The sequence below is a fragment of the Nicotiana tabacum genome, chromosome 13 (genome assembly GCF_000715075.1).
Source record: "Nicotiana tabacum cultivar K326 chromosome 13, ASM71507v2, whole genome shotgun sequence".
Classification (NCBI taxonomy): Eukaryota; Viridiplantae; Streptophyta; class Magnoliopsida; order Solanales; family Solanaceae; genus Nicotiana; species Nicotiana tabacum.
The window spans coordinates 90,435,102-90,462,452 of NC_134092.1; the positions used below are offsets into that span (position 1 = coordinate 90,435,102).

The 27,351-nt window shown below is 37.6% G+C and overlaps 1 protein-coding gene and 1 long non-coding RNA gene across 2 annotated transcripts; one reads left to right on the plus strand and one right to left on the minus strand.

Annotated features, from left to right (window-relative positions):
- Positions 1–498: 498 nt before the first annotated feature.
- On the minus strand, positions 499–6,297 carry LOC107814664 (uncharacterized). The gene is made up of 2 exons (XR_012698074.1): positions 5,316–6,297; positions 499–1,475 (listed from the first exon to the last, which is right to left on the minus strand). It is a non-coding gene; the product is annotated as an uncharacterized LOC107814664 (long non-coding RNA).
- A 4,432-nt stretch (positions 6,298–10,729) lies between these two features.
- Positions 10,730–12,791, plus strand: LOC107814665 (tetraspanin-6). Its single transcript, XM_016640113.2, has 3 exons — positions 10,730–11,389; positions 12,031–12,344; positions 12,547–12,791. The coding sequence occupies exons 1-3, from the start codon at positions 10,898–10,900 to the stop codon at positions 12,584–12,586; spliced, it is 846 nt and encodes a 281-aa protein (XP_016495599.1). The 5' UTR covers positions 10,730–10,897; the 3' UTR covers positions 12,587–12,791.
- Positions 12,792–27,351: the final 14,560 nt, after the last annotated feature.

Consider the following 27,351-nt stretch of genomic DNA (forward strand, 5'->3'; position numbering starts at 1 on the left):
GATCTTTACTTTTAAATTTAATACTTTTGAGTTCCTTTTAAAACCTTTTGAGTAATTACCAAACTGACTTTTGAGAATTTGGGTATTATATAAAGGATTAATTCAACAAATTTTATTTTAATTTAAAAAAGTCTCTGGGGCTTACTCCTTACTAAAATAACGCGCCCTGAACGCTCGGGCGTATGCCCCGAATTGCGAGACGTACGCCCCAAATTGCGGGGCGTACGCCTCTTGAGAATTTCGCCCCACACCATTGCCCCGGGGCATTTTTGGTACGCCTCGCCCCAGAAACGCTTTTTAAAACAGAGATTAGAACAAAAAGAGCACCTGGAGGGAATTACTACCCCAAACTTCTTGAGAGCATCATTTGTAGCAATTTTCTTCTCAAGAAGTCTTTTAACAATAATAAAATTTTAATGGGAATAGTTTTTTGCCAGATGCTTTTACAAGAGAGTGTACTCCCCTTTCTATCTCTAAGTAATTGCTGAGCTGATTTAGTAGAAAAAAGTCCAGTATTTTCAGGTAGCCAGTAAGGACAATCTTTGCCACTTCCAGTAATATCCACCTTCTCAATGGTATTGACAATATTTACAGACAAATAGTTAATAAGTTTATAATGATTCCATGTCCCATCTTGGATGAAATCCTTTATTTTAATACGTCTAGAAGCCCTTTCCAGTTGAATAACATTGGCAAGAGGACCAAGACCAGTCCAATTATCCCACTAGAATGAGACATCACCATTGCCAATTTTCCTGAAGATATGAGGTTCAATATCTATCTTGATGTTCATAAGTCTTCTCCAGTTATAGGAGTGCCCATAGTTCCACTTCTTTGCCACATGATGTGATCTTTTGCAGTATTTAGACGTAAAGAAAGCCTCGAGCATATTGTTTTGAGTTCTACAATTCCACCAAAGTTTGGCAGAGAAAGCTTTACAAACATTCTGGAGAGCTCTAAATCCAACTCCTTGTTCAAGGACTGGAAAACATAGGTCTTTCCAAGCATTCCAATGCCTTTTGCTCTTGCTAATGTTTACCCTAAAAAAACGTTAGCCACAATCTTGTGAATTTGATCCAGAGTGTTTTTGGGGGGTTGAACTACCGAGAGGATGTGGATAGGCATAGACTGGATAAGAAACTTGATCAACACTGCTTTTCATCCGTGGGAGAGGAGTTTCCCATGCCAACCCTGGAGTTTGTTAGAAATTTTGGCCACCATACTGTTGAAGTAGATAACCTTTTTCCTCCCAAGGTATATAGGACAACCAAGATAGATTACATGGAAGGGTCATAAAGAATAACCAGTGATCCTTTGAATATCAGTAACTTTGGGATCATCTTCTCTGAAGGATACATAAAAATCAGATTTGATTTTGTTGATCAACTGGCAAGAAACGTTTTCATAGAGTCCAAGGTTGGTCATCACCATGTCCAAAGACACAGAATTACAAGAACAGAACATGGTAGTATCATCTGCATAACACAAATGAGTAATGTTAGGACCCTTTTTTCGCAAAAGTAAGGAATGAAACCTGAATCTATCATATTATTTAGTAATCTAGATAACAATTTGTCACCAATAACAAAACGGGATGGAGAAAGAGGGCCCCCTATTTAATTTCTCTACTAGATTTGAAAAAACTATGACTTTCTCTATTTATATTAATAGAGTACCAAACAGTAGTCATTAATCTGCATATCATATATCCAGCATTCAGAAAAATCTATTTTTCTAAGTACTTGACACAAATAATACCAGTTAACCCTGTCATATGCCTTGGTCATATCCAATTTGATCATAACATTTTCACTTGAAGATGGTTTGTGGATATTATGGACCATATCTTGTGTAAGCAAGATATTTTCAGCGATAGATCCGCCCTTAATAAAACCTGTTTAATTAGGAGTGATCAGTTTCTACATCAAAGGGCTTAATCTCTGATTGACCAATTTGGAAATAATCTTGAATGAAATATTACTGAGACTTATAGGTCTTAGTTTTGTACATATTTAAGGGCATTCCACTTTAGGGATTAAACTAGACAGGTGTGAGTGAGAGCTCTTAGGATTGGTGTACCTGCAAAAAAAATCAAGGATCATAAGAAGTAAATCATTCTTAATAATTTTCCAATAAGATTGATAAAACTTCTCTGAGATTCCATCTGGGCCCAGTAAGCTTGAGGACATATTGAGAAAACTATAACCTATACTTCATCCATGGTGGGAGTAGCAGTAAGCATATTGTTGTCCTTATCAGTGATTAGTTTAGGAATGCAGTTTAAGATGGAGAAATCAGGATATTGCTCTTCTCTAGTGAATTGTTTTTGGAAGAAATCCACAGCCTTATTTGCAATATCATCATCCCCTTCTATCCAATCATCATCGTCCTTTTTCATCTTCTTAAGGGTCAATCTCTTTTTCCTTCCATTAACCACAGAGTGAAAAAACTTGGAGTTAACTTCATCCTCCACACACCATTTTACTCCAGACTATTGTTTCCAGAAGGGTTCTTCCTTCTTATAAGCTCTAATCAAAAGAAAATTAGCAAGGTTCAAAGTTGCTCTATTATTCTCAAAGTTATCAATAATAATAGTAGTTTCCAAGTTAGCCTCAAGATCTTTGACCTAATACAAAATGTTGCCCACAGTATTCCTTGACCATTCTGATAGAATTTTGCAAGTATTTTTCAATTTTAAATGGAATCTCCACATATGAGATCCATGAACATCACTATTCCAAGATATTTAAACCATTGAATGAAAATAAGGTTCTTCTGTCCAGAAGTCCAAAAATCTGAAGTACTTGATATATTTTTTCTGGCTATTGTTGGCAGTGATAAAAAGAGGGGAGTGATCAAATCCAGTCCTGATCAAGTGGTTAACACTAGTTGAATCAAATAGATTTATTCATTCATGATTGACTAGAACTCTATCAAGCCTTTTCCAAATTCTTTTGTCAGGGCACCATCCATTACACCAAGTATAAGGTGATCCTAAATAACCAGGATCTATAAGATCACAATTCATAATGCATTGGTGGAAAGGAATACTTTTTGAGATTCTATGAGGGTTTCCCCCCCTTTTCTCGACGGGTCAGTGAAAAAATTGAAATCTACAGCAATGTACTAAGGCAATGAATATTTATTAGCAATATTCTTCAAACTATCCCATAACCCTTCTCTTTGGACATCATCACATTGACACACACAGAAGAGATAAGGATTGTAACTTGTTGCTCATCTTCTTTAATAACCTTGACATTCCAGAGTATCATCCCAAAAAAACCATATCTGGCTATTACTATTGGAATAAGCATTACTAAAGTCAAAGAGCCTTCTGTACTTGTCCAGTTTATCGACCTTGTAGAAAGGTTCATAAAGGGCAATAAAAGGAAAGTGTTAAGATCTGATGAGTTGTTGAAGTCTCTCAAAAGAACCTTTTGAATGGATGCTTCTATTATTCCAAAAAAAGAGACTTAATCATAAGATTAGTTGGTGAGTTGTTTTTCCTGTGATTGAGTCATAGGCATTTGTCTAGAGTTTCTGCCACCCCTTTCTCTATTTTGTTGTCTGCCACTTTACTTAGCATATCTACCTCTTCCCCTACCTCTAGGGGATAGTTGGAGATTACCAATACTCTTGTCAAATTCTAAGGTAACCTTTACCAAGGTTTGAGAGCAGAAAGTTTCCACTAATTTGTCAACATTGGCATCACTATTGTCTTCATCAGTTTCATTGTTCATGTTGGTTTGGCCAGTATCATTAATTCTTTCAATAATTCTGGTGTTTTGGTCCTCACTCAAGTCTTCTTAATTGATCACACTAGCGTAATCTTCATTGTCTGTATAGATGTTCTCCTCAACATAATACAAGTCTTCTGAGAACTCTTCTTTTTCTTCAACAGAATAATCAGGTTGATTCCCATCATATTCTGGCCCACTGTTCTTGTCTTCCTCTAAGCTAGATTCACTTATAAGTTTTAGGTAATTAAAATAACCTCCACTAGGATCAATTACCTAAGCAGGGTCCATATTACTGGTGGTATCATTGTCTTGGTGAGCAACTTTCTATCGTGTACTATTAGTTTGTTGTTCACCAGTTTTTATGTGTTGCACGACTTTCTTGATTGCAATTATAGTACTATTACCTTCAGCAATATCCTTTTTGTTGCTATTTTGTTCTTCTTGTTGAGCCTTGGTCTCATTGATATTCTCTGAATTTTGGAATTGTTTCTTCTTGCTTCTTTTCTTCTTCTTCTTCTTCTTCTTCTTCTTATTGACATCAGTAACCTGTTGATGTTAGTTATTCTCTTCTCCAACCTTCTGCTTTCCTTTTCCTGACACTTCCATCATTGTATGTATATGATTATCAGTGATATTTTCATTAATATTAATACCTTTGTACCTGTTAAATGTTTTGATGGGATCCTTCCTCTGATTGTTGTTAATTTGGGGTTGCTCAATAGGTTGTGTTAGCTTCTTTGGATCTCTGTCATCTTTGGCCGGGGATTGAATGTTCTTGTTCACATTCTCTTCCGTAGCTTGTTGTTTGGTATATCATTCCTGATTTTTAGTCCTCTTTTACTCTTTAATGTCTAAAAATCCTTCTCCCTTATGGCGTCCACATCATTCTTAATTTTATCTCTTTTAGTTGTTCCCTTTGAGCTTTGATCCTCTCATCTCTGGTCTTATTTCTTCATTTTCTCTCAAGGTGACCTTGCATCTTGCAGTAAAGGCAATAACTAGGAACTTTTTCATACTTGATGTCTACCCATTTTCTATCATCAGAACCATCTAATCTTTTGAAGCTAAGCCATATCTGATCAGTTCTTGATTTTAGAAGGTCAATTTCAACTTTAATTTTTGCAACATTACCTCTTGAATTTGAATACGTGGCTTGATCAGGGGCCACATCAGTCCCCACTTCTCTTATCATTCTGCCTATAGTTTGCCAGTTAAATAAGTGCCATAGAAGTTGGTGGTAACTGGAACAATAGATGTTTCCTCTTCCGACTTGAAATCCGTAGTCCATTTCAAAGTTTTCATAGGTGCATCCCCAATATTAATATATTCTTTGAAGAAGATATGATTGTAGTCTACTTCATTTTTACGATCGATATAAACATGCTAGGGATCAAAATAAGCAATCTTTATGGGGGTAGTGAGATGGAATTTCCAAGAAAAGACTTTCTTAATATTTTTCATAGTTGGTTCCCTCCCCCCCTCCCCATAAAAAGTTTCCAATAATAGTAAACTTACACTCTTTGGCAAGATTAATTAAATAGTCCCGTACCAAGAAGAAGACAGCAGGCTTACCAAGCCATGTTGGATCTCAGTAGTTGGTTCTCCTACATTCAATTTGGGGAGTATATCTTGAACCATAGCTGCGAATGTTGGTTTTGACACCATTTGCATCCTACTATTTTGGGGGTCTTCAATTTTACTGCTAGCATTAAACGGAATTCCTTTTTGCATGTTGATAGTCGTCAGGGGTTGTTTATTTTGGTATTGTTCTAGTTGGGTATTGGGAGTTTTGGTGGTTTCAGTTTTTTGGGAAAGGATTTTGGTGTTTTCGATTTCACTGATTTGGTTTCTTCCTCGATTTAGTTTGTCGAAATTGGAGGAAACTTTAGGTTGGGGTGAAAAAATTGGATCTTTGACAGATGAGATGGTGTTATTAGTTTTGGGTGTTGGGTTTCTGGTGGTTTCATTGGTGGTGCTAGTGGAAATGGGTGTTGGGTCACTAGCCGTTGTGGGTGCTATTGTGACCATTGTAGGAGGGAGGGTGGAGGAGTTGGTGTTAGGTTGTTGATTTGTCATTGGAGCAATAGATGGATCTGGTGGGTACGGTGGTTGTACGGTGTGGGGTCAGTTGTCGACATTTGATGAAGTGAGATCAAGGGTAGAGATAAGTCAGAGAGTTTTAGAGAGAGAGAGAGCCGGTAAACTATTTCCTTTTGTTAATAGAAAACTTCACTTCTTGTTTGAAGAAGGCAAACTAAGCTCATACGATCCAGATCAAGAGAGTTTATCTGATCCGTTTTCTACACATATCTATACAAATCCACAAGAAAACTGTCAAACATCTAAACACTATAATAATTCATAACACAATTCACCCAATTAATAAATTCGCATTGTAGCTTAAAGTGCAAAAAAGTTGAAGATCAAACAAAAAAATATTGCAATAATATGGGTCGAGGTCTAAGTGAGTGGACATCCTAAATGTAAAAGCCGAATAAATTTCGTGGAAGGTCACACAATTGTAAATTTTTTCATCAAAGTTACATAACTTTGATTTGTAATAGAAAAATCATAATGCTTTCACTATACTAACACAAAAGCTATAATGCCAAAAACCAACCTTCCGAATTATGATGCACTGATCCAATTAAAAAATGACACGGCCCTATCCAAAACCCACCTGCCCTTTGACAGTAACCAATCACTGTTATTTGCTTAAAATTGATAAATAGTCACTTTTGGGTCGATTATTAGAGTTTGAACGTCCTTTCAATTGTATTGGCAAAGTTGCCTAAAAAGCACCCCTATCTAAAATACGGAGGAACTCCAAAAATCTATATTGTATTTCAAACATTCTACAAATGAAATTCAAATATAATATACTGGAGTCCAAAAATTCTCTACAAGAATAATCCCAAATACACACTTTACTAAATTTCGAATATTCATAAGTTCAAACTCCAGCAATAATTATTGGGATTCAAACTTGTATAGGTTCAAACCCAAGCAATGATTACTAGGTTTTGAATCGTGTTCACATTGTTTCACTCGAAGATATGTTGTTTTGAACTCCATGACACAATTATGGAATTCTAACTTCCACAAGGTGAAACTATAAAATATTATCCTTGAGTTCAAAAGATGTACCATAGAGGAAACAATCCTTAGCAACAATTACTGGGGTTTGGATCCCTTTTCACATTATTTCACCCATGAAGGTTTGATCCCAATTATTTTAAACTCCAAGAATTGTTCTTGGATTGTACACTAGTAAAGGTTAAAAAATCAGGAAGTGTTCCTGGGACTTCGAACTATACTACCGATTGTTTGAGTTGTATTCCATGTTTTAGTTGGAGGCAAAAATGTTAGTTTAATCAGACTCGTGAATACTTTGCCATTATAATTTAGAATATAGCTAAAACTCTAATAGCCGGCCCAACAAGTGACCCACCCAACCAATTTTCCCCTGTTATTTATGGTCTACTAGCGGGCCTCGTTTGACAGCAATGTACCCATTATTGTTTGCTTTTAGTTCGTTTATTGTTTTTGAAAACAAAAATACATTCTAGTTTTCTAATTGTTAGGCGTTTGGACATTAAAAAAATGAGAACTGGAATTCTTTCAAAAAAAATTAAGTTGACAAAAAGATGTTTGATAATTAAAATTATGTTTAGACATGCATTTCACTTGAAAAACTATTATATTTTTGTGAAGGAAAAATATAATTTTACTTGGCTTGAAAAAGTATAAAACCACTTTTTCAAAATTGAAACTCCATCTTCAAAAATTTAGTCCAATATATAATCAGAGGCGGATCCAGGATTCGAAGGTTGCGGGTGCCACCATGTTATGCATAAAGTATATATGTCAGTAGCTACAAAGACAGATTAGGAATAATGGGTCGGTTCGCTAAGTTTTTGGTTAATTTGAATAGGTCTTTCATTCACAAAGCAAATAAGTTTGATTTTAGTTTAAATTTTTAACGCTTAATTTAAACAAATTCTAAATAAAAATTTAAAAGAAAGATAATATTTCATGAAAGAGTGCCTCAAATATAAATATTTGCTTACAGAGTAGCTTAACTACACTATATATTCTTTGTTTGATTAGATTAATTTACTTGTATTGTTCTTTGTTTATTTTTCCATCTTAGTTGTTGAGTTATATGACAATTATTTTCGAAGAAAAACCTTCAACATTCAACCTATGATATTCGACTCAAACGACTATCAATCAAGCCATTTAATTTTTTTCAAAACTCAATAGAAGATATTGCTCAAATTATATTGCAATATATAAATTAATATCGTTTTATTAAAAATAAAAAAATTATATGCTAATTAAAATCAATTCAAATTACCTATAGAAAATAATTGTTCATAAAGTAAGGTATAATGATAGAAACAAAACGAGGACCGAAAGTTTAAAAAAAATGAAGAAGAGAGACTTAGCAAGTAATAAAAGGAGAGAAAGAGCCGAAAAAGAAGGAAAAAAGGTGAGGCCCTATGGCTCAACTGAACCAATGGCACCCACTTTTATTTTGTGATTTCTAGGTGCCACTCTATCCATATATACGTTTCTTCACAGAGATATTATGTACATAGTAAGAATTTTAGCGAAGCGAACGGGTGCCGTGATACCCCTATCTCATAAGGTAGATCCGCCCCTGTATATAATCAAACAATGTTTCAGAAGATATATACTCCATAAGTTGTCATGCACGATCTTATACATTTGACAATAGCTCTAATTTGCATGATTAGTCAAATACATAGTTATATAGATCGCCGATTGTAGATAATAGAATCTTCTTTGTTTCTTCGGTTCGTCGGATGAACCAATAGTTGATTAGTAGGAACATTCTACTAGGACTTGAATACTCGTTTACTTTATAGCTTTTACTTTCGTGATGAAATAGGACATTACCTTAGTACCATTTCACCCATATAACGATGCTGCAATATCATATTGAAATACTATTTTTCGCTTTAAGTATATATCATGTACCCAAAATTCATGACTGGCTTGACTAATATATGGATTCACGCTGGATCAGAGATAAATTTAGCATTTGAACATTATAGGTTAAAGTTTTGGATTCTTTTACATCCAAATTTGAACCTTATAAAATATGATCTACATGTGTTGGGTAGCCCCTAATAATAAATACTTTCTACTGTGTTTTCTTCAGGCTCGAACTTAAAAGATTGAAAAATTTGCAACTACCTAACTACATTCGTCGATGAACATAATAAAACACTTGGTGGTGTTAGGAAATAGACGGAAAGCATCTTTAGTATCAAAAGCTTAAAAGAATATCTATTTTAAAATTTAAATATCTAGAAAGGTTATCCACCATTTGCAGCCTTGAGTACGCTTACTTGACTAAACTATAGAAAAGCTTAATATATAGTACTACCTAAAAACAATTCTCTACGACAATATGGGCCCTAAGAATTAGTGGAGCTGAAAAAGAGAACCAGAATCTGAAAACAAAGGCAAAGAGAAGATAAGAGAGATTTATTTTTGAATTATTCCATTCCCACTTCACTTGGATATATACAAAAATACGTAGGCTAATTCTTCTTCTCATTATGCTTTTAAAAAGGAGGCAATAATGGGGGCCCTTATTACTAGCTTTTAATTTTTGAATTGACTGAATGGTCCCTTATGCTTTCCTTGCTTTGAGCAATTTGAGTGAATTTGATGCCTACTTCCTAGCTCCTCGTTTAGTTACTTAGTAATAAAGGAACTAAAAATGATCGACCTAAGACATTTATATACTCTTTTTTTTGTCTGTGATAACTTTTTGGAGTATATGGCGTTCGATTATTACATTTATTAATAAGATGATTATATATCTTTCGTAATGGATTAGTATAATCAAACTAATTTATATACTAGCTCTGCCTTTCCTTGAAAGAAAACTGAATTTTTGATCAAGTATTGTACTTTCCTCTTTAGGAATGCGTGCATGCCCGGTCAAGACGGATCTAGGAATTCTTAAACATGGGTGCACCACTAAAAAAAGTCGGAAAAAAGTATTAAATGAGAATTCGATCCTTATTCCTTAGGGTAAATAATCCAATATTCAGCCAAATGCACCATTTAATAGTTTTGGAGTATGGGTGCCAACAAATAATATTAGACTAGTTATAGAAAATAGTTACATAAAATACATAGTTTGATGGTAAGACCATGGGTTCACGTGCCCCATGATTGGGGCTATAAATCCGCCCCTGCGGTCAAAAGGGTGTTTGGGTAAGCTAATAAGCTGGTCAAACAAATCTATAAATAATTTTTGATTTTGCTACACATTTGTTAAAGTATTGTCAAATTATACAAAAATATATAGGTAGCATGAATTAGAGATGAACAAATTCTGTAGCTAAACAGTAAAGTTTATCGTTAATCCTACTTAGCGACATATTATCGATAGATTATCAAAATATTCTGTTAGCTATGAACGATTTAGTGATAAATTATATATATTTCATAGCTAATAATATATATATATATATATATATATATATATATATATATATTTATTATATGAAACATGTTTAACAAAATTTCTCACCATTACTCCTATGTGTTCGAACTTTTTCAATGTCTCTGAGGGCAGATATATATATATATATATATATATATATATATATATATATATATATATATATATATATATATATATATATGTCATATATTTTTTAACAAAAAATTTCACCATTACTCCTATGTGTTCGAACTTTTTCAATGTCTCTGAGGGCAGATTCTTCAAACATAGAATGTGACAATTTTATCAAGTATTTACCACTACATTATGTGAGATTTACTTCATAGCTAAGAAATGCAAATCTTGGTCAGTCACTGTTATCCAAATAAAAATATTCCTTATTCCCCGTAAAGTAATAAACGGATGTTCATATATACTCACGTCCATAAGGTTCTTCTATTTGAAACAATTTGCCTCCCCTTGAAATTAAAGCTAATACGGAAAGCTGAACAAGCCAGCACAAGAAAGAAAAACCCAACACCATAAAGAAACCCACCAACCCCCACGTACAAATAACTCACTAAGACATTCCTTCAAAAACACACACACACACACACTAAAGAGAAACTTAGAAGCTAGTGAATTAAGTAGCTAAAAGAACATGTATAGATTCAGCAACACAGTGATAGGTTTCTTGAATCTTTTCACACTGTTAGCATCAATTCCAATCATAGGAGCTGGATTATGGATGGCAAGGAGCAGTACAACATGTGAAAAATTCCTCCAAACACCACTCTTGTTTCTAGGTTTCATAATCCTCATAGTTTCATTGGCTGGTTTCATAGGAGCTTGTTTCCATGTTGCATGGGCACTTTGGCTATATCTTTTTGTCATGTTGTTCCTCATAGGAACATTGATGGGGTTAACTGTGTTTGGTTTTGTGGTAACAAGCCAAGGTGGTGTGGTTGATGTGCCTGGGAAAGTGTACAAAGAGTATCATCTTGACAATTACTCAACATGGTTGAAGAAGAGAATTAAGGATCCTCAATATTGGATGACTATTAGGGCTTGTATTTTAGGTTCCAAGACTTGTGCTACTGTTATTACTTGGAGTCCCTATGATTATCTTACCAAAGATTTGACTCCTATCCAGGTAACTCTTTTATTACCAACAACTTGTACATGCGTTTTTTCTTTATTATTTGACAAATTTGGTGGTCTAATTCTAATATATGGTTTATGAAAACTTAGTGGTCTAAAATTCAACATGGTTTATGAAAGTGCCCTTTTCCTTCACTTCTTAAAAAAAGAAAAAAGGAATTGTACATGTAACTTAGAAAAGAAAGAGGAAACAACGGTGGTTGTGTCTTCTTAACCAAATTACAACTTCGTATACTAAAATAATAGTACATCCAAGAAACAAACGAAATTATCCGTTCTCTATTTTTATTTTATTTTGAATTGGTTGGACAAGCTCATTTAGTCATGAAGAAAAAGCTTTTACCTCTTTCTTTATTGCTACTACTATATTCATTTTGTCACTTCCCCTCTTCAGAGTGGAGGTTGGGTGGGGAGGGGAGAGGAGGATTCTTTTTCTTGGTAGGCGAATCACTGTTTGCAAATTAGAAGGAATTGTGTTGTGTATAATATTGTGGGAAACAATAATATGCCAACTCTCCAAAAAGGTACAAAAATGTGTCCATATTTTACTTAAAATATTATTAACTATTTTGCGTCTTTAAACGCATCTCTATTTGATATACACTAATTTATCTTTTTAATGTATTTTCACAGTCAGGGTGTTGCAAGCCACCAACAGCATGCAACTATGGATTGACAACAGTGTCACAAGACCCGGATTGTTACCTTTGGAATAATGACCCGAATTTGCTGTGCTATGAATGTGACTCTTGCAAAGCTGGAGTTCTTGAAGATGTTAGAAGAGATTGGCAAAAGATATCTGTTCTTAATATTGTCATGCTCGTTTTCCTCATTGGAATTTACTCCATTGGTTGCTGTGCTTTCCAAAACACAAAGCGGGCTGTATCCGATTACCCGCATGGCGTAAACCGTATGTCTAAAGTCCGACCCAGATGGGATTTCTACTGGTACGTCACCTAATTACATCCTTTCCACCTCAAATGTACACTTTTTTTTTAATTTCCAAACATACAAATTTCTAAAACAAATAATTATTTCCGAATTAACAACCAAGCCCCCTTTTATTTAAGGATGTATATGTTACGATCATATCAAATCTTTAAATGTCTTTTGACTTAGCTTTATTCCTATTGCTTTTTTGGTTGATAGGTGGAGATGGTGGCACGACAGAAGACGTCAGCTTTATTAGACCAAATTTGGCAAACTCTTCGTTTGGTGCACATCGTTCTGTAAAAGTTAAAAGTCAAAAGGGATGTCACTTCTCTTTGTTTTCCCTTAAAAACTCTAACGAATATTTCAAAGGATTTTTCCACAGCTTTTCTCTGTTAATCATAGCTTGTTTTGATCGCCTTTTCTGTACAAAGAAAAAGATTTTACTACTCTACTTTGTTTCACATTCTACGCTTTTCCTTTTCCACTTTTTATCTTTAGTCTTTTTTCTTTTTTTTCAAATAAAGAATACGTATACTACTTTCGGAAAATATGTTTCGGCTAGATCCAGAGGTGTAGCTAAGTTGAAGAAAGGGGTTGGACTGAATCCTTTTTGTTGAAAAATTATAATGTGCAAGTAGAGCATAAATAATTATTTTTTTGATAAATTTACACTGTTGAATCCCGGAAGGCAAATTTCTACTAAATAAAGTGGCAAAGAAAGTTCAAAATAGTTTTAGGACATAAGTTCAAATCCCGGGTGTGATTTTGTATTATTTTGGATCCTCTTGTATAACTTCCTCTACTGGCTACCCTAGTAGACGTACGGCGAGTTTAGCAACAGTTTAATTTGAACTTACAGGTCAATCTTTAATTTAATCTCTGTGAACACAAGATTGGAATTATAGAAGAGTTGCAAATAATTACAACTTCATCCTATACCACACAATTGAAGGATTAAATTTTATCAAAGATTTTTCTCCAAAAACCTAAAACCATGGCACGCATGATTCTCTCCTTTCTGTTCGATTGCAAGCCAATCAATTTTTAAATTCCTTTTGGTCAGAAGAAGTTCTCAAATACATTGAGAATCATATCACGGTGACATGACGGAAATAGAAAAGTTCTAGAATAGACAATTTGCTGCAAAGAGAGATGGAAAAAAAGAAAATTGCTTTTTTGTTTCCTTTGTTTTTTCTTGTCTAGAAGTTGTTAATTGAAGCGCTTAAGATTGAGACAAACACGATCTTCTTGTGTTCTTATTTTTTGTGAGAACTTTGATATAGGCAAATCACTTTTCATTTTGAGCAAAGGTGTTTATCGGACTGGCCGGACCGGACTGGGTGGGAATTCCGAGCTGGTAGTGGGCTAGAAAATTCCAGGTTTAGGTCGGCCTGTCTGGCTTTGGGCCTATCCGGTTCGAACCGGGCCGGATTTTTAAAGTGTATTATAATTTCTTGATAAATGTAATTGATACTTAAGTGTTTACAAACTTCTAAATTATAAAATAAGTTTTTAAGACATAAAATTACACTTTTAAACTTTAAAGTCTTAAATTTGAAAATTAAAATTGAGTGGTAATATTTAATTACTTTATAAGACCAATACGTAAGGATAAAACTTCTAAGGCTTTTCATTCATTGCATAATAATACATCAAATTAACTTGCAAGTTTAATTTTGAAATTTTTTAATTTTTGAACTTGCAAATTAAAAGTTTAAAACAATTATAAAAAATAAGAAAGAGTACATCACTTGCTTTGCATCATTTTTGTAAGTTCTTCCATGTCAACATGAGGTTCTTGATTTCCGACATTGCTTGAATCGGAACCATAAACTATTATATCTCCAATTTCTTGATCCTCCGGTTCATCTACCTCTTCACGTCCTTGATTTCGCCGTTCTGATCTTATCCAATCTATGAAGCACACTAGAATGTAGCGACACAACCAGTCGTTTTGAGCATTTGCATTCGGTTTTGTATTTTGAGGTAGTGAGTAGATTCGTATGGTGTATTATAACTTGTGTGTATCGTCGATTTTGATTTTCAACTGGTCTTGGATTGACTTGGAAGAATCATTCTCAACTAGGAAGCTTTAAGTTGGAAGAGTTGACCAAGTTTGACTTTTGTGTATTTGACCTTGGATTAGAGTTTTGATGGCTCCTTTAGGTCCGGATGGTGATTTTGATCTTGGGCATTTGCTCGAATTTGTATTCGGATGGTTCTATAAGGTTTTGGCTCTAATTGGTGAAAGTTGGCAACTCGAAGGTTTGGAAAGTTCATAGGTTTGATCAGGAGTTGACTTCGATGTTATCGGGTTCAGATTATTATTCCAGGATTTGAAATAGGTTCGTCATGCTATTTGGAACTTGTGTGCAAAATTTAAGGTGATTCTGAGTTGTTTAGATATGTTTGAGGTAAGGTTAGAAATTTGGAAATTTGAAAGAGTTTATTACGCTTGAATTGAGGTGCGATTCACGGTTTGATGTTATTATGTGTGATTTGAGGCCTCGAGCAGGTTCAGTTTATATTTTGGGACTTGTTGGTATGTTCAGAGGGGATTTTGAGGGGCTCCAGTGAGTTTCGAGGTGGTTTCAAACCATTTTCTCTCATGTTTGCAGTGTTGATTTCTCTGATTTTTCTGATGCTGGGAGTGTTCTTCGCGATCACGAGAAGAGGACCGTGATCGCGTAGTTTAAGAATGGAGCAGGGTGTTTCTTCTATTCACGTTCGCGGGTGGAGGGTCTCATCCACAAAGGTTGTGGGACTTAAGCATCGCGTTCGGAGACCGTGGTCGCGTGCGCTGGAGAGCTGGGAGCTGGTGAACTTTTCTTCGCGTTCGCGTTTTCCAGGGTGAATTTGCGGAGCGCTGGCATCTGTGGGCATCGCATTCATGTGGTCAGCATCACGAACGAGTAGAGCATTTTGTGGCAGAATATTTTTTGTGCGTTGCGATTACGATGGTACAACCGCGATCATGTAGGGTACCACTAGGCAATGCTTATAAGATGTTATATTCGAGGGTTTTACTCATTTTATCATATTTTGAGATTGGGAGCTCGGATTTGAGCGATATTTGAAGAGAATTTCACTATTTGAATTGGGATAAATAGTTTTGACTCGAATTTTATTATTTTACATGATTCCATCTTTGATTTTGGAATTTGAGTGATGAATTTAAAAGACAATTTGAGGGTTTGTCAAAAACTTTTCTAACGTGAATATTTGAGTTTTAAATATCGATTCGGAGTCGGAATTGAATGAAACTAGTATGGTTGGACTCGTATTCGAATGGGTTATCAAAATGTATGATTTTTTATCATCTTCCGAAGTACAGGTCCGGGTTGACTTTTTGGTTGACTTTGAGTATTTCATTAAAGATTCGTCCTTTATTATTCGGGTTTGATTCATATAGTATTATTTAATATTATTGAGTTATTTTTGGCTAGTTTCAAGTCGTTCAGAGGTTGATTCATGCGTGAAGGTGCTTCTAGAGTATCGATTTGGCTTGCTTGAGGTAAGTATCTTACCTAAACATGGTTGACGCATTAGTTGTCTGAGTTATTTGTGATAGCTACGTGCTATGGGTGGCACACATGTGTCGGGTTGATCCCATGTGTGTGCACCGAGATATTTTTCTTGCTCGAAGTAGTGTTTGGACTATGATATTCCTTGGATTGATTGCTAAGCTTCATACTGTGATGATTCTTATATTTGTACCCCTGTTGTGAGTTATTTGAGCCATGTTTGAGATTACATAGAGGTTAACCTCCTGATTTAACCTGATAATTGCTACTTTTGTGATGTATTTTCTGATTTGAGCTATGATAACACACCTTGCACATTTATACACCTTAGCATGTCACTTATACCAGTCCACGAATATGAAATTTTATGTTCTTTAATCATGTACATGTACTCTTGTATATCCACTTTCTATATGAAATGGATTTGTGATATTGAGCCTGTGACCACACCGGGTGGATTGTGACATTGAGCCTGTGACCACGCCTGACGGACTATGAGATTGAGCTTGTGACCACGCCGGATTAATTGTGATTTTGAGCTTGTGACCACGCCGGGCGAATTGTGATATTGAGCCTGTGACTAGGTCGGATGATTGTCATATTGAGCACGTGAGTTGTCCGTGCACTTGATAGTATTAGCACGTGAGTTATCCGTGCAGATCAAAGATATTGTTGTTATTAGCATGTGAGATATCCGTGCAATCTGTGAGTTGTCCATGCGGTTGATATTATTAGCACGTGAGTTGTCTGTCCGTGTGTGGATATAAACCCACCTCCTAGAGTCAGCCTCTCATATTCCTTCTTGATGGTGCGCACACGGATTGTGAGAAGCTAACGAGTTTCTGGTTGATGTGGGCTTTAGAAAAAGTTGTTCAGTGGTTTGGTTCGGTTATTATATTTCTGAGGAAAGACTGGCGAGTGTTTGATTTAGTTATTGTATTTTATCTTTACTTGAAATATCCTTGGTTGTTTACCTGATTTATTTGCATATCTTCTTTATATGCAATATCCTTGGTAAGTTATTGTATGCACCAAGGTTGTTTATTTGTGACTCATGACTTGATCATATTATTGTTTTGTACTTGTTATAATTATGAACTGTACAGGTGATTAGCGAGTATCATTTATAATTCCTTCTTATAATACCTCGTCGAGGTTAGTTATGATACTTGTTGAGTACATATGGTCAGTTGTACTCATACTATACTTATGCACCTTGCGTGCAAATCTTGGAGCTGGGATGCTATGGATGACGAGAGTTAGCACTGAAGATGTACCTACTTTCTGGATATAGTTACCATTTGTCCTTGGTGGTTTTAGATTCAAATTCTGTTTATGTATATTCCAAATAGATGTTGTATTTATTTCATACCAGTTTGTAAATCTAAGTCTTAGTGGCTCATGACTTGTACTATCAATCCTTGGGTTTCAGTTATTTCACTTATCAATTTATTATTAATTTTATTAGAATTATGTTGACTATTATTTGACTTACCTTGCGGGTTGGGTTAGGTGCCATCACGATTAGGTGGATTTTGAGTCGTGACAAATTGGTATCAGAGCTCTAGGCTCATTGGTTCTACGAGTCATGAGCAAGTTTCTAGTAGAGTCTTGCAAATCGGTATGATGACATCCATACCTATCTTCGAGAGTCTACATGGCATCTAGGAAACCTCCCATATTTCCTTCCTCATCATGCGACATTGATTTAGCTTGAAGCGTATCTCTTTGAATATCTTCCATCCACTCGAATGTTATGTTGAGCACTCGGTATCAGCTGTGCATTAATGACTTGAGATGTCAAGGATGAGGTGCGAGATGTATTCTTTGCGTTGAGGAGATAGGCCAGTCTAGAAGACTCCGGGCCAGGTTCAGTCCGCAGCTTGGGTTCCGTAGTTTTAGTTGTGTGAGTATCTACTTATGGACTTATATATCTGGTAGTATCCCTAGAAGTGGGATTAATGTCTCAGTGAGTGGTTGGATAGCTATATAATGAGTATTATGTGACTAAGGAATGTGCGTAGATAGTTCGGATATGACGAGAAAAATTTTTCTTGGGATATGAACGGACTAGGGAAGCTTGATTTCTGTCTTGATGTGTTGTACAATTTTGACTTACGAGTGTGTTAAGATCTTTTAATTGCTCATTTATGGGTGAAGCAGATTCTTATGTCTTGTTGAAGAGTTTAGACCCGGAAGGATTAATTGATTACATAGTAGTTGTGACTATGATAGGGTTATCGAGAGGTGCTAGTTTGAGGCTAAGCAGGTAGGTTAACTCCTGCAGCGGATGTTCTGAGGTTGTGTGATACTTATGATGTTTCTGTGAAGAGTTTTCTTTCTACCTAGTGGAATGTATGTGATGCAATTTGAGTTTGGATTGCTTGAGGAAGGTTGCACGACTGCCACGAGGATTGCTATTTATGTAGTAGAAGATTTAATTTATTCTATGACTGGTTCTACATGAGTGTATAAAGGATTTAGTTAAATTACAGTGCGGGATTATGACAATTATGGAGTAAGGGTATTGTGGGTTATCATATGTTATATTATGTGGCTTCGAGCCAAGTGGGGGAGTCTACTATCGATGATCATATTGCACGTTCATGGTTATGGGAACGCTATAGAATAATGGCTAAGGAATGTCCCAACAACGATATGACGGAGAACATGATTCAACAAACTTTCTATCGTGGGATTAACACAACCAACCAATGTGTAGTGAATCAACTTGCCGGTGGGAACTTCATGACTATGCCTTATGCGGAGGCGTGTGAGATTTTGGATGAGATGGCGGAAACGTCATCAGCTTGGCAATCCCGGGCCAATGTTCCACAAGGTGATCCAAACATGATCCACCTTCACAAAGAATTGCAAGACCATGGGCAAGCCATTGCCGAATTGACAACTACCATGACACAACTAGGAAAGGACCAACTAAATCAAGTGAAAAATCCCAAGAAAGTTAATTCCATGGAGGGAGTTAACATGATGGTGAACAAGAGGAGGACCAAAGGTCCACAAGTGCAAAATCGAGTGGAGAATTATGTGCAAGAAGATAGCGGTTTTGAGCAAGATAATTCCTATACTGAACAAGAAGATGAGGTGCAATATGTGAACAATTTTCAAGGGCAAAGAAACAATTTCCAAAGCCCAAACCAACAACAACATCGACCTCAAAACAGTCAAGGCAATTGGAATTCTAACAATCAAGGCAATTGGCATAATAACAACAATCAAGGGAATTGGCATAACAACAACAATCAAGGAAATTGGAATGGATATAATCAAAGAAATTGGGGGGGGGGTAACAATCAAGGCGAATGGAACAACAATCAAGGCAACCGGGGGTCGGGTTTTCAAAGGCCCCCGATGAATCAACAACTGAGCAACCCGCCTCCTTATCCTCCCCATGGTACTAGTTCTTCAAACAATGAGATGGGGCATACTGAAAATATGTTCAAGAAAATGATGGAAAAGAATGCCAATTCGGATGCCTCTCTTGCCTCACACAACACATAAATCCGCAACTTAGAAGTTCAAAAGGCGCAAATCTCTCAGGCTCTAAATTCTCATCCTAAGGGGGAACTACCAAGTGATACAGTGGTAAACCCAAAGGGTGGAAATCACCTGGGGCATGCCATGGCCGTTACTACAAGAAGTGGAAGAGGTGAGAATGCACCCACCTCAAGTCAAAGGCAACTTGTGGATGATTAGAAAGTGGTGCAAGAAGAAGAGATCCCGAACAATGTGGTGCAACCTAATGATGAAGTTCAGATTGATATTGATGATAGTGTGGAAGAGACTCAAGAGGAGGTGAACCCATCTAGGGATCACATTATTGACATACCAGAGTAGATAGTGCAAAAGGCTAAGGAACAATTGCCTAAGCCTCCGCCTCCATACCCTCAAATACTTGCTAAGAAAAATGGTGAGAATCAATTCAAGAAGTTCATTCAAATTATGAAGAGTCTCTTAATCAATGTGCCATTAGTTGAAGCTTTGGAACAAATGCCCAATTATGCCAAGTTTATGAAGGATCTCGTGACAAAGAAGCGGTCAATGAATTTTGAAACTATCAAAGTCACTCATCAAGTGAGTGCAATTGTGCATTCAATGGTTCCTAAGTTGGAGGATCCCGATGCTTTCACGAATCCTTGTATAATTGGAAGTGCCGAGTTTGATAAAGCTCTTTGTGATCTTGGGGCAAGTATCAATTTGATGCCCTATTCGGTTTTCAAGACTTTGGGGATTGGGCAACCAAGACCCACCTCTATGAGATTGCAAATGGCCGATCATACTATGAAGAGGCCTTTGGGAGTGATTGAAGATGTCTTGGTTCGAGTTGATAAATTCATTCATCCATCGGATTTTGTCATTCTAGATTGTGAGGTTGTTTATGAAGTGCCGATTATTCTTGGGAGACCTTTCCTTGCTATGGGTAAGGCTCTTCGTGATGCTGAAGCCGGAGAACATACATTTCGGGTTGGTGATAAAAAAGTGGTATTCCATGTGTGTAAGTCCATGCGGAAATCATATAGCAATGAGGTATGCTCTTTTGTGGACTTGGTGGCCGATGTTATTTTTGATGATACAAGTGCTACAATTAATGTTGGTGATATGTTGGAGGCCGTCTTGCTCAACTTTGATGATGACGAGATGGATGACTTCATGGAATGTGTGAACTCTTTGCAAGGAATGGGGTCGTACAACTATGCACCCCAAAAATTATCTTTGGATCTTGAAAATAGGACAACTCCTTGTAGAAAGCCTTGTATTGAAGAGCTTCCTACCTTGGAGTTGAAGTGATTGCCTCCACATCTTCGGTATGAATTACTTGGCCCTTGTTCTACTTTACCGATTATTCTTTCCGCCTGTTTGACTAACGTGCAGGTAGATTCCACTTTGGCGGTACTACAAAAGAGGAAGAAGGCTATTGGATAGACTTTGGCGGATATTCGGGGGATAATCCCCGCCTTTTGCATGCATAAGATCTAATAGGAGGATGGTGCCAAACCATCTATTGAACATCAAAGGAGACTCAATGAGGCTATGCAAGAAGTTTTCAAGAAGGAGATTATCAAGTGGTTGGATGCTGGGGTTGTCTACCCCATCTCCGAAAGTTCGTGGACTTCTCCGTTCAATGTGTCCCAAAGAAAGGGGGCATGGAGGTGATCACCAATGACAAGAATGAGTTGATTCCTACAAGAACGCTGACCAGATGGAGGCTGTGTATGGACTTTTGCAAGCTCAACAAAGTCACAAGGAAGGATCACTTTCCACTTCCTTTCTTAGATAAAATGCTCGATAGATTGGTTGACTGTGCTTTCTATTTCTTTCTTGATGGGTATTCGGGCTACAACCAAATTCTTATTGCTCCGAAAGACCAAGAGAAAACAACCTTTACATGTCCCTATGGTACTTTTGCATTCAAGCGGATGCCCTTTGGTTTGTGCAATGCACCGGTGACTTTTCAAAGGTGTATGATGGCTATCTTCATGGACATGGTGGAGGACTACCTTGTAGTTTTCATGGATGACTCTCGGTGTTTGGAGATTCTTTTGATGATTTTCTTGCAAATTTGGATAAAGTGTTTGCTATATGTGAAGAAACAAATTTGGTACTTAATTGGGAGAAATGCCATTTTATGGTCGAGGAAGGCATTGTCCTTGGCCACAAAATCTCAAAGAATGGAATTGAAGTTGACAAGGAAAAGATTGAGGTGATTTCTAAACTTTCACCTCCAACTTTGGTGAAGGGTGTACGGAGTTTCTTAGGCCACACGGGTTTTTACCGGCGCTTCATCAAAGATTTCTCTAAGGTGGTGAATCCGTTGTCCAAGCTTCTTGAGAAGGATGCAAAGATCAACTTCAATGATGATTACATGAGAGCTTTTGAATTGTTGAAGTTCAAGTTGACAACTACCCCCATCATCACCGCTCCAAATTGGATTGTCCCTTTTGAACTCATGTGTGATGCAAGTGACGTAGCGGTTGGGGCTATTTTGGTGCAAAGCATCAACTAAATTTTTCATCCGGTCTACTATGCTATTAAGACCATGAATAGTGTCCAAGTCAACTATACCATTACGGAGAAAGATCTCTTTGCCATTGTGTTTGCAATTGAGAAGTTACTCCCGTACTTGATGGGTGCAAAATTCATTGTCCACACGGATCATGCGGCGCTTCGGTATCTTATGAGCAAGAAGGATTCCAAATCTCGGTTGATGAGATGGGTGCTTTTGTTGAACGAGTTTGATATTGACATCCAAGATAGAAAAGGGAGTAAAACGCAAGTGGCAGACCACTTGTCTCGTTTGGAGGAGGATGGGAGGCCGATTGATGGCCTTGAAATCAATGACTCCTTCCTCGATGAGTAACTCTTGGCAATTTCAATGAAAGAGGTGCCATGGTTCACGGATCTAGCAAATTTTCTTGTGTGTGGAATCATTCTGGATGATTCCTCTTCAAACCAAGGGAAGAAGCTCAAACGGGATTATCAAGATTATTATTGGGATGAACCATACCTTTTCCGGATTTATACGAATGGGGTGATTAGAAGATATGTACCGGAAGAAGAGAGAGGTGAAATTCTTGGGGCTTGTCATTCTTCACCATATGGTGATCATCATGGTGGAGCAAGAAGGACGGCCAAAGTGTTTAGTTGCGGCTTCTATTGGCCCACTCTTTACGAGAATGCTGATGAGCTAGCGAAAAGATGTGATGAATGTCAACGGGCCGATGGAATCTCAAAGAAGAATGAAATGCCTCTCACAACCATTTTGGATATTGATATTTTCGATGTGTAGGGTATTGACTTCACAGGCCCTTTTGTAAGTTCTTGTCAAAACACCTACATCTTGGTCGCGGTTGATTATATGTCCAAATGGGTTGAGACCTTTGCTTTACCCAACAATGAGGCGAGAAGTGTGGTGGCTTTCTTGAAGAAGAATATTTTCACAAGGTTTGGTACTCCGCGTGCTATTATAAGTGATAGGGAGTCACATTTTTGCAACAAGGATTTCGACACTTTGCTTAGCAAGTATGGTGTTACTCACAAAGTCACGACTCCTTATCACCCCAAGCTAGTGGGAAAGTGAAAGTCTCCAATCGGGATATAAAGAGTATTTTGCCCAAAATGGTGAATGCCAATCGGACAGATTGGTCCAAGAAGCTGATGATGCATTATAGGCTTATCGTAGGCCTTAGAAAACACCTATCGGAATGTCGCCATACTGGTGGAACTAGAGCACAAGACCATGTGGGCTCTAAAGAAGTTGAATCTTGATTGGGATATAGCCGCAAACTTGAGGTTTTCACATTTGAATGAATTGGATGAGTTCCGGTACCATGCTTATGCAAGTTCATCCTTGTACAAATAAAAGATAAAATATCTTAATGACAAATACGTTTGGAACAAAGAGTTCAAGGTGAGCAATCTTGTATTATTATTTAACTCAAGGTTGAGGATGTTTCCCGGGAAGCTAAAGTCTAAATGGAGTGATCCTTTTGAAATTGTGGGTGTAATACCTTTTGGTGCATTAGACTTGAAGAACAAAAATAGTGAAGTATTATGAGTCAATGGTCACCGGGTGAACTACTATTTGGGAAAGGTTGGAGATATCCACATCGTGGTGGTCATTCATTTCAATTGATGGTATTCTGCGTCATGTCGCGACGTTAAATTAGGCGCTTCTTGGGAGGCAACCCATGTTTCTTTTTTTTTCTTTTGTAGTTAGGCATTATTTTTATTCTAACTTGATTTAAAGTATGCTACAGGGCTGAGTGTGACTTACATGAATTGTAAACCAAATATTTGGCTAAGTGCTCTAAGAACTGCGGACCGCAATTGATTTGTGCGGACCACACAATTATGGGTGTTGTAGCAAAAGAGCAATGCGGCCGCACAATTAGCTCAGGGACCGCATAAATGAGAGGTTGAAAATACCAACTCTCTGAAGTTTTAGCCTGTTAGAGAAACGGTCGATGTGCGACCGCACAGGAAATATACGACCGCACACAAAATTGTGTGGACCGCAGAAGGAAAGTTGAGATGAGGCCCCCAGGTAACAGAGTGGGGACCGCACATGAAAATGTGTGGCTGCTTTCGACCTTCTTCCCCTTAGCGAACAAATGGTATAAATAGAGGAACATGGCCATTTTTACATTTTCACTCTTTGAACAAAAACAAAATAGTGATCTCTTGAAATTTCTTGGTGATTCTATCTGTTCACACACGTAGCCAACTTGATCATTCACTCATTCATCTGGTATGTTTAAATTTCATGTTAATATTTTTATTTTAGTTTAATTTGTAGATTTTTAGTTCTATTTAGGCCATTTGTCATTAGAATTCAATTATGTATCCATGTGAGGTAAACTCTGAATTGGGTTAAATTATACATGCTCTATGGGGATTGGGTTAGCATATTTTCATATTTCTATACTGTTGCCATGTAAAATTGTGAACGAACTTGAAAAACCTAAATAGAAAAAATTGATTTGTACGTAACTTTTGAAGTCTGCGACCGCACTTGAATTCATGCGGTCTGCATAAATTGGTTTTAGGGCAGCATTAGTGAAGAAGGGATCTGCGGCCACAAGATAAAATGTGCGGATCATAGAATTCCCATCGCGGCCGCAGAATAACACTTTTACTGTCATCAGAGAGTAACTATATTGAGACTCTAATGTGCGGCCACAAGTCTAATTGTGCGGACCGCAGAAATCATGTTGCGGCCACACATCAGCCAATTCTCTGTCATTAGGGAGTTGGCATTTTCTAGGTTTCAGAGGTGCGGCTGCAAATGAAATTATGCGGACCGCACTTCACTTTTGTGGCCGCACAACAAAATTTTGCGATCTACGATTCCTCATCTACGATCGCAAATGAAATTGTGTGGACCGCATATCACTTCCCTGCAAGCATGATCTAACTGTGTGCCCTCACTGTGTCCTCTGGTTTATATTTTACTTGTATATCTCTTGTGTATGTTTGAACATTGAATTGCAACTAACAATCACCTTTGCTTGATACAAATAATGGTTCGATCTAGAGGACGCGACGACACTTTAAAAGGTAGAGGTGAACCTTCTCGGGTTGAGGGAAGAGTGCCTTACCCCTTGGCCAAGAAAAGACAATTAGAAAGAAAAAAACAGCCGACATAGGGAGTGGTGCAGATCTCTCCGAGATGAGCTCATATGTCCCGTCTAGGGAAGCATCAGAGGGCAAATCAGCCTCTGTTAAGGAGCAGTCGGCCGTACACTCAATGCTGCAAGGGAGATACCAACTCACAGACACGCTGTTCTCATCTCATAGCACTTCCGAGGGATCAAAGAGTGCTAGTCAGGCTTCTGAGCCATTGACTACACCATTCCTTGAGGCACATGATACACCAGTTCATGATATCCCCGATGATGGCAGAGGGGGAGATGCTACAGCTGCCGGTCTTGATAGATAAAAAAAGAAAAAGGTTTGGGAGGACTGCTTTGTCAGCTTGGTCGCCTTCACCATCTTCCGTGTGTGGTTGCTAGTGCAGCCGCTAACTCTTGAGCGACAATTTCTGATTATGGATTTGGAAAGGTACAACCCAACCGTGTTGAGTGAGTTCAGGGAACGCAAGGGGTGGATGTGTTTCACCTAGAGTGTAGTGGATTCCAAAGAGTACCTTGTCCGTGAATTCTACACCAATGTGGCTCATATCAAAAAGGGGACGAAGGTGACCAAAGTACGTAACCTCAAGATGATGTTTGATCAGCATGCACTCAACATGTACTTGGGCTTCGATGATATTTAGCCGACGAAGTATTTGGAGAAATTTGCACTAAAGAAGGCAGTCTGTCCTTGGTTAGCTGAGCTTCTGGAACCACTAGGACCACCACCACCATGGATTAATGCTGGGGTTCCTATCTACCGGAACACCTTGAGCTTTGAGGCGAAGGGGTGGCAGACATTTGTGTACAACAGACTAGACCCGAACCAGAATGAGACTCACCTTCCGATCCCTAGTGCAGTTCTAGTGGCTTCTATTATGGCATGGTACCCAATCAATGTGGGTGCCGTGATGTCGACCAACCTCCTACCTCCACATGCCAGTTTGATGAGCCAGTAGTGGTAGCTCCTGAGACAGTTGATGTTCCATCCACTTCGGTTGAGCCTTCCTCTAGTGCCACAATTATGCCTCCACCATCATCCATAGCCCCTACTGCAGCTCCTGCAACAGTTCCCACCTCGACTTTGAAGCTAGTGCCAGTGTCTACTCATATACTATCTGCACTATGAGTATCCCAGACATTGGCGAGTCTCAACAACTAGATGCAGACAACCACTGTAAAGCTGTCTGACTTGTCCGGTACTGTTGCAGCGTAGTCCACCTCACAAGCATCATAGGTTCCTTCTGATATTGAGGAGACAATAAAGAAAATTCTGGATAATCAAAAGACTATCATGGACACCTTGGTATAGCATGGGTCGGTGATTGAAGAGCTGGGAAAGGAAGTAAAGAAGAAGAGGAATTTCCAAGCCACCAAGAAATCAGTGGACAAGCTACGGAGAGTGATGACCAGGATTGCTACAGCCGGAGATCTCCCATTTGATATGCTGCTTGACCCACACCATTCCGCCCCAGATCATTCAGCACCATCTGCACCGGTGGCACTAGCTGGCCAGTTTGAAGAGCCAGACCTTACTGTCGACACTGCTGAGGCAGTGCATCAGATGTTCACCAACCCAGCCACACATAGAGTTGAGGATGATGAGATTCAGTTGGCTGATCCTGAGGGCTATGATATTGCTGGGGACACAGAGATGTCCAAGGAGCCATATGGAGTTTTCTTCACTCTTTCCTCTTTTACTTATATTTTGCTAAGCATTGGGGACAATGCTTACTTTTATTCGGGGGGAGGGGGTGGAGTTTATTTTACACATTTGGTACTTTGACACATTTTGGCCTGTAATAATTTGATGATATTCTCTCTTTTCTTATTTGTATGTATATATCTTCTCTCTCTCTCTTACTATGTATATTCATTCTATCTTTAGTAGTTTTGCTCATTAGCTTCTTTATCTTTGTTTTTGCTTATTAGCTTCTTTTTATGTTTTAATAGATAATAAGCCTTTGGTTTTCTTAATGCCACGGTTCTTTCCAAAGGTCGTTGTTGTGTGAATCGGGTGACTCATCCCAACACTGGATGGCGTGACAACCTTCTTAAGGAAATGAGTCTGTTTTTGTGTTTAGGTAATAATAGAAGTAGTAATGAATAAAAAGACCTAATTAAGTCATGCTCGAAGAGTCAACCATGCTTCAATTGGCACCAACACACTTAACTACATTGTTAGAGACAGGGTTTTTGAAAGAAATAGCTCTAGCAGTGACTTTGCGACTCTTGTGTTGACTTTGGCAATCATCGAGTGGTTTAGTTGGACCATAGTGATCTTTAAACTTGAATGTGGTCATTGTGGGCCCTAGACTCTATCCTCTTTTACAATCTGGTTGCGT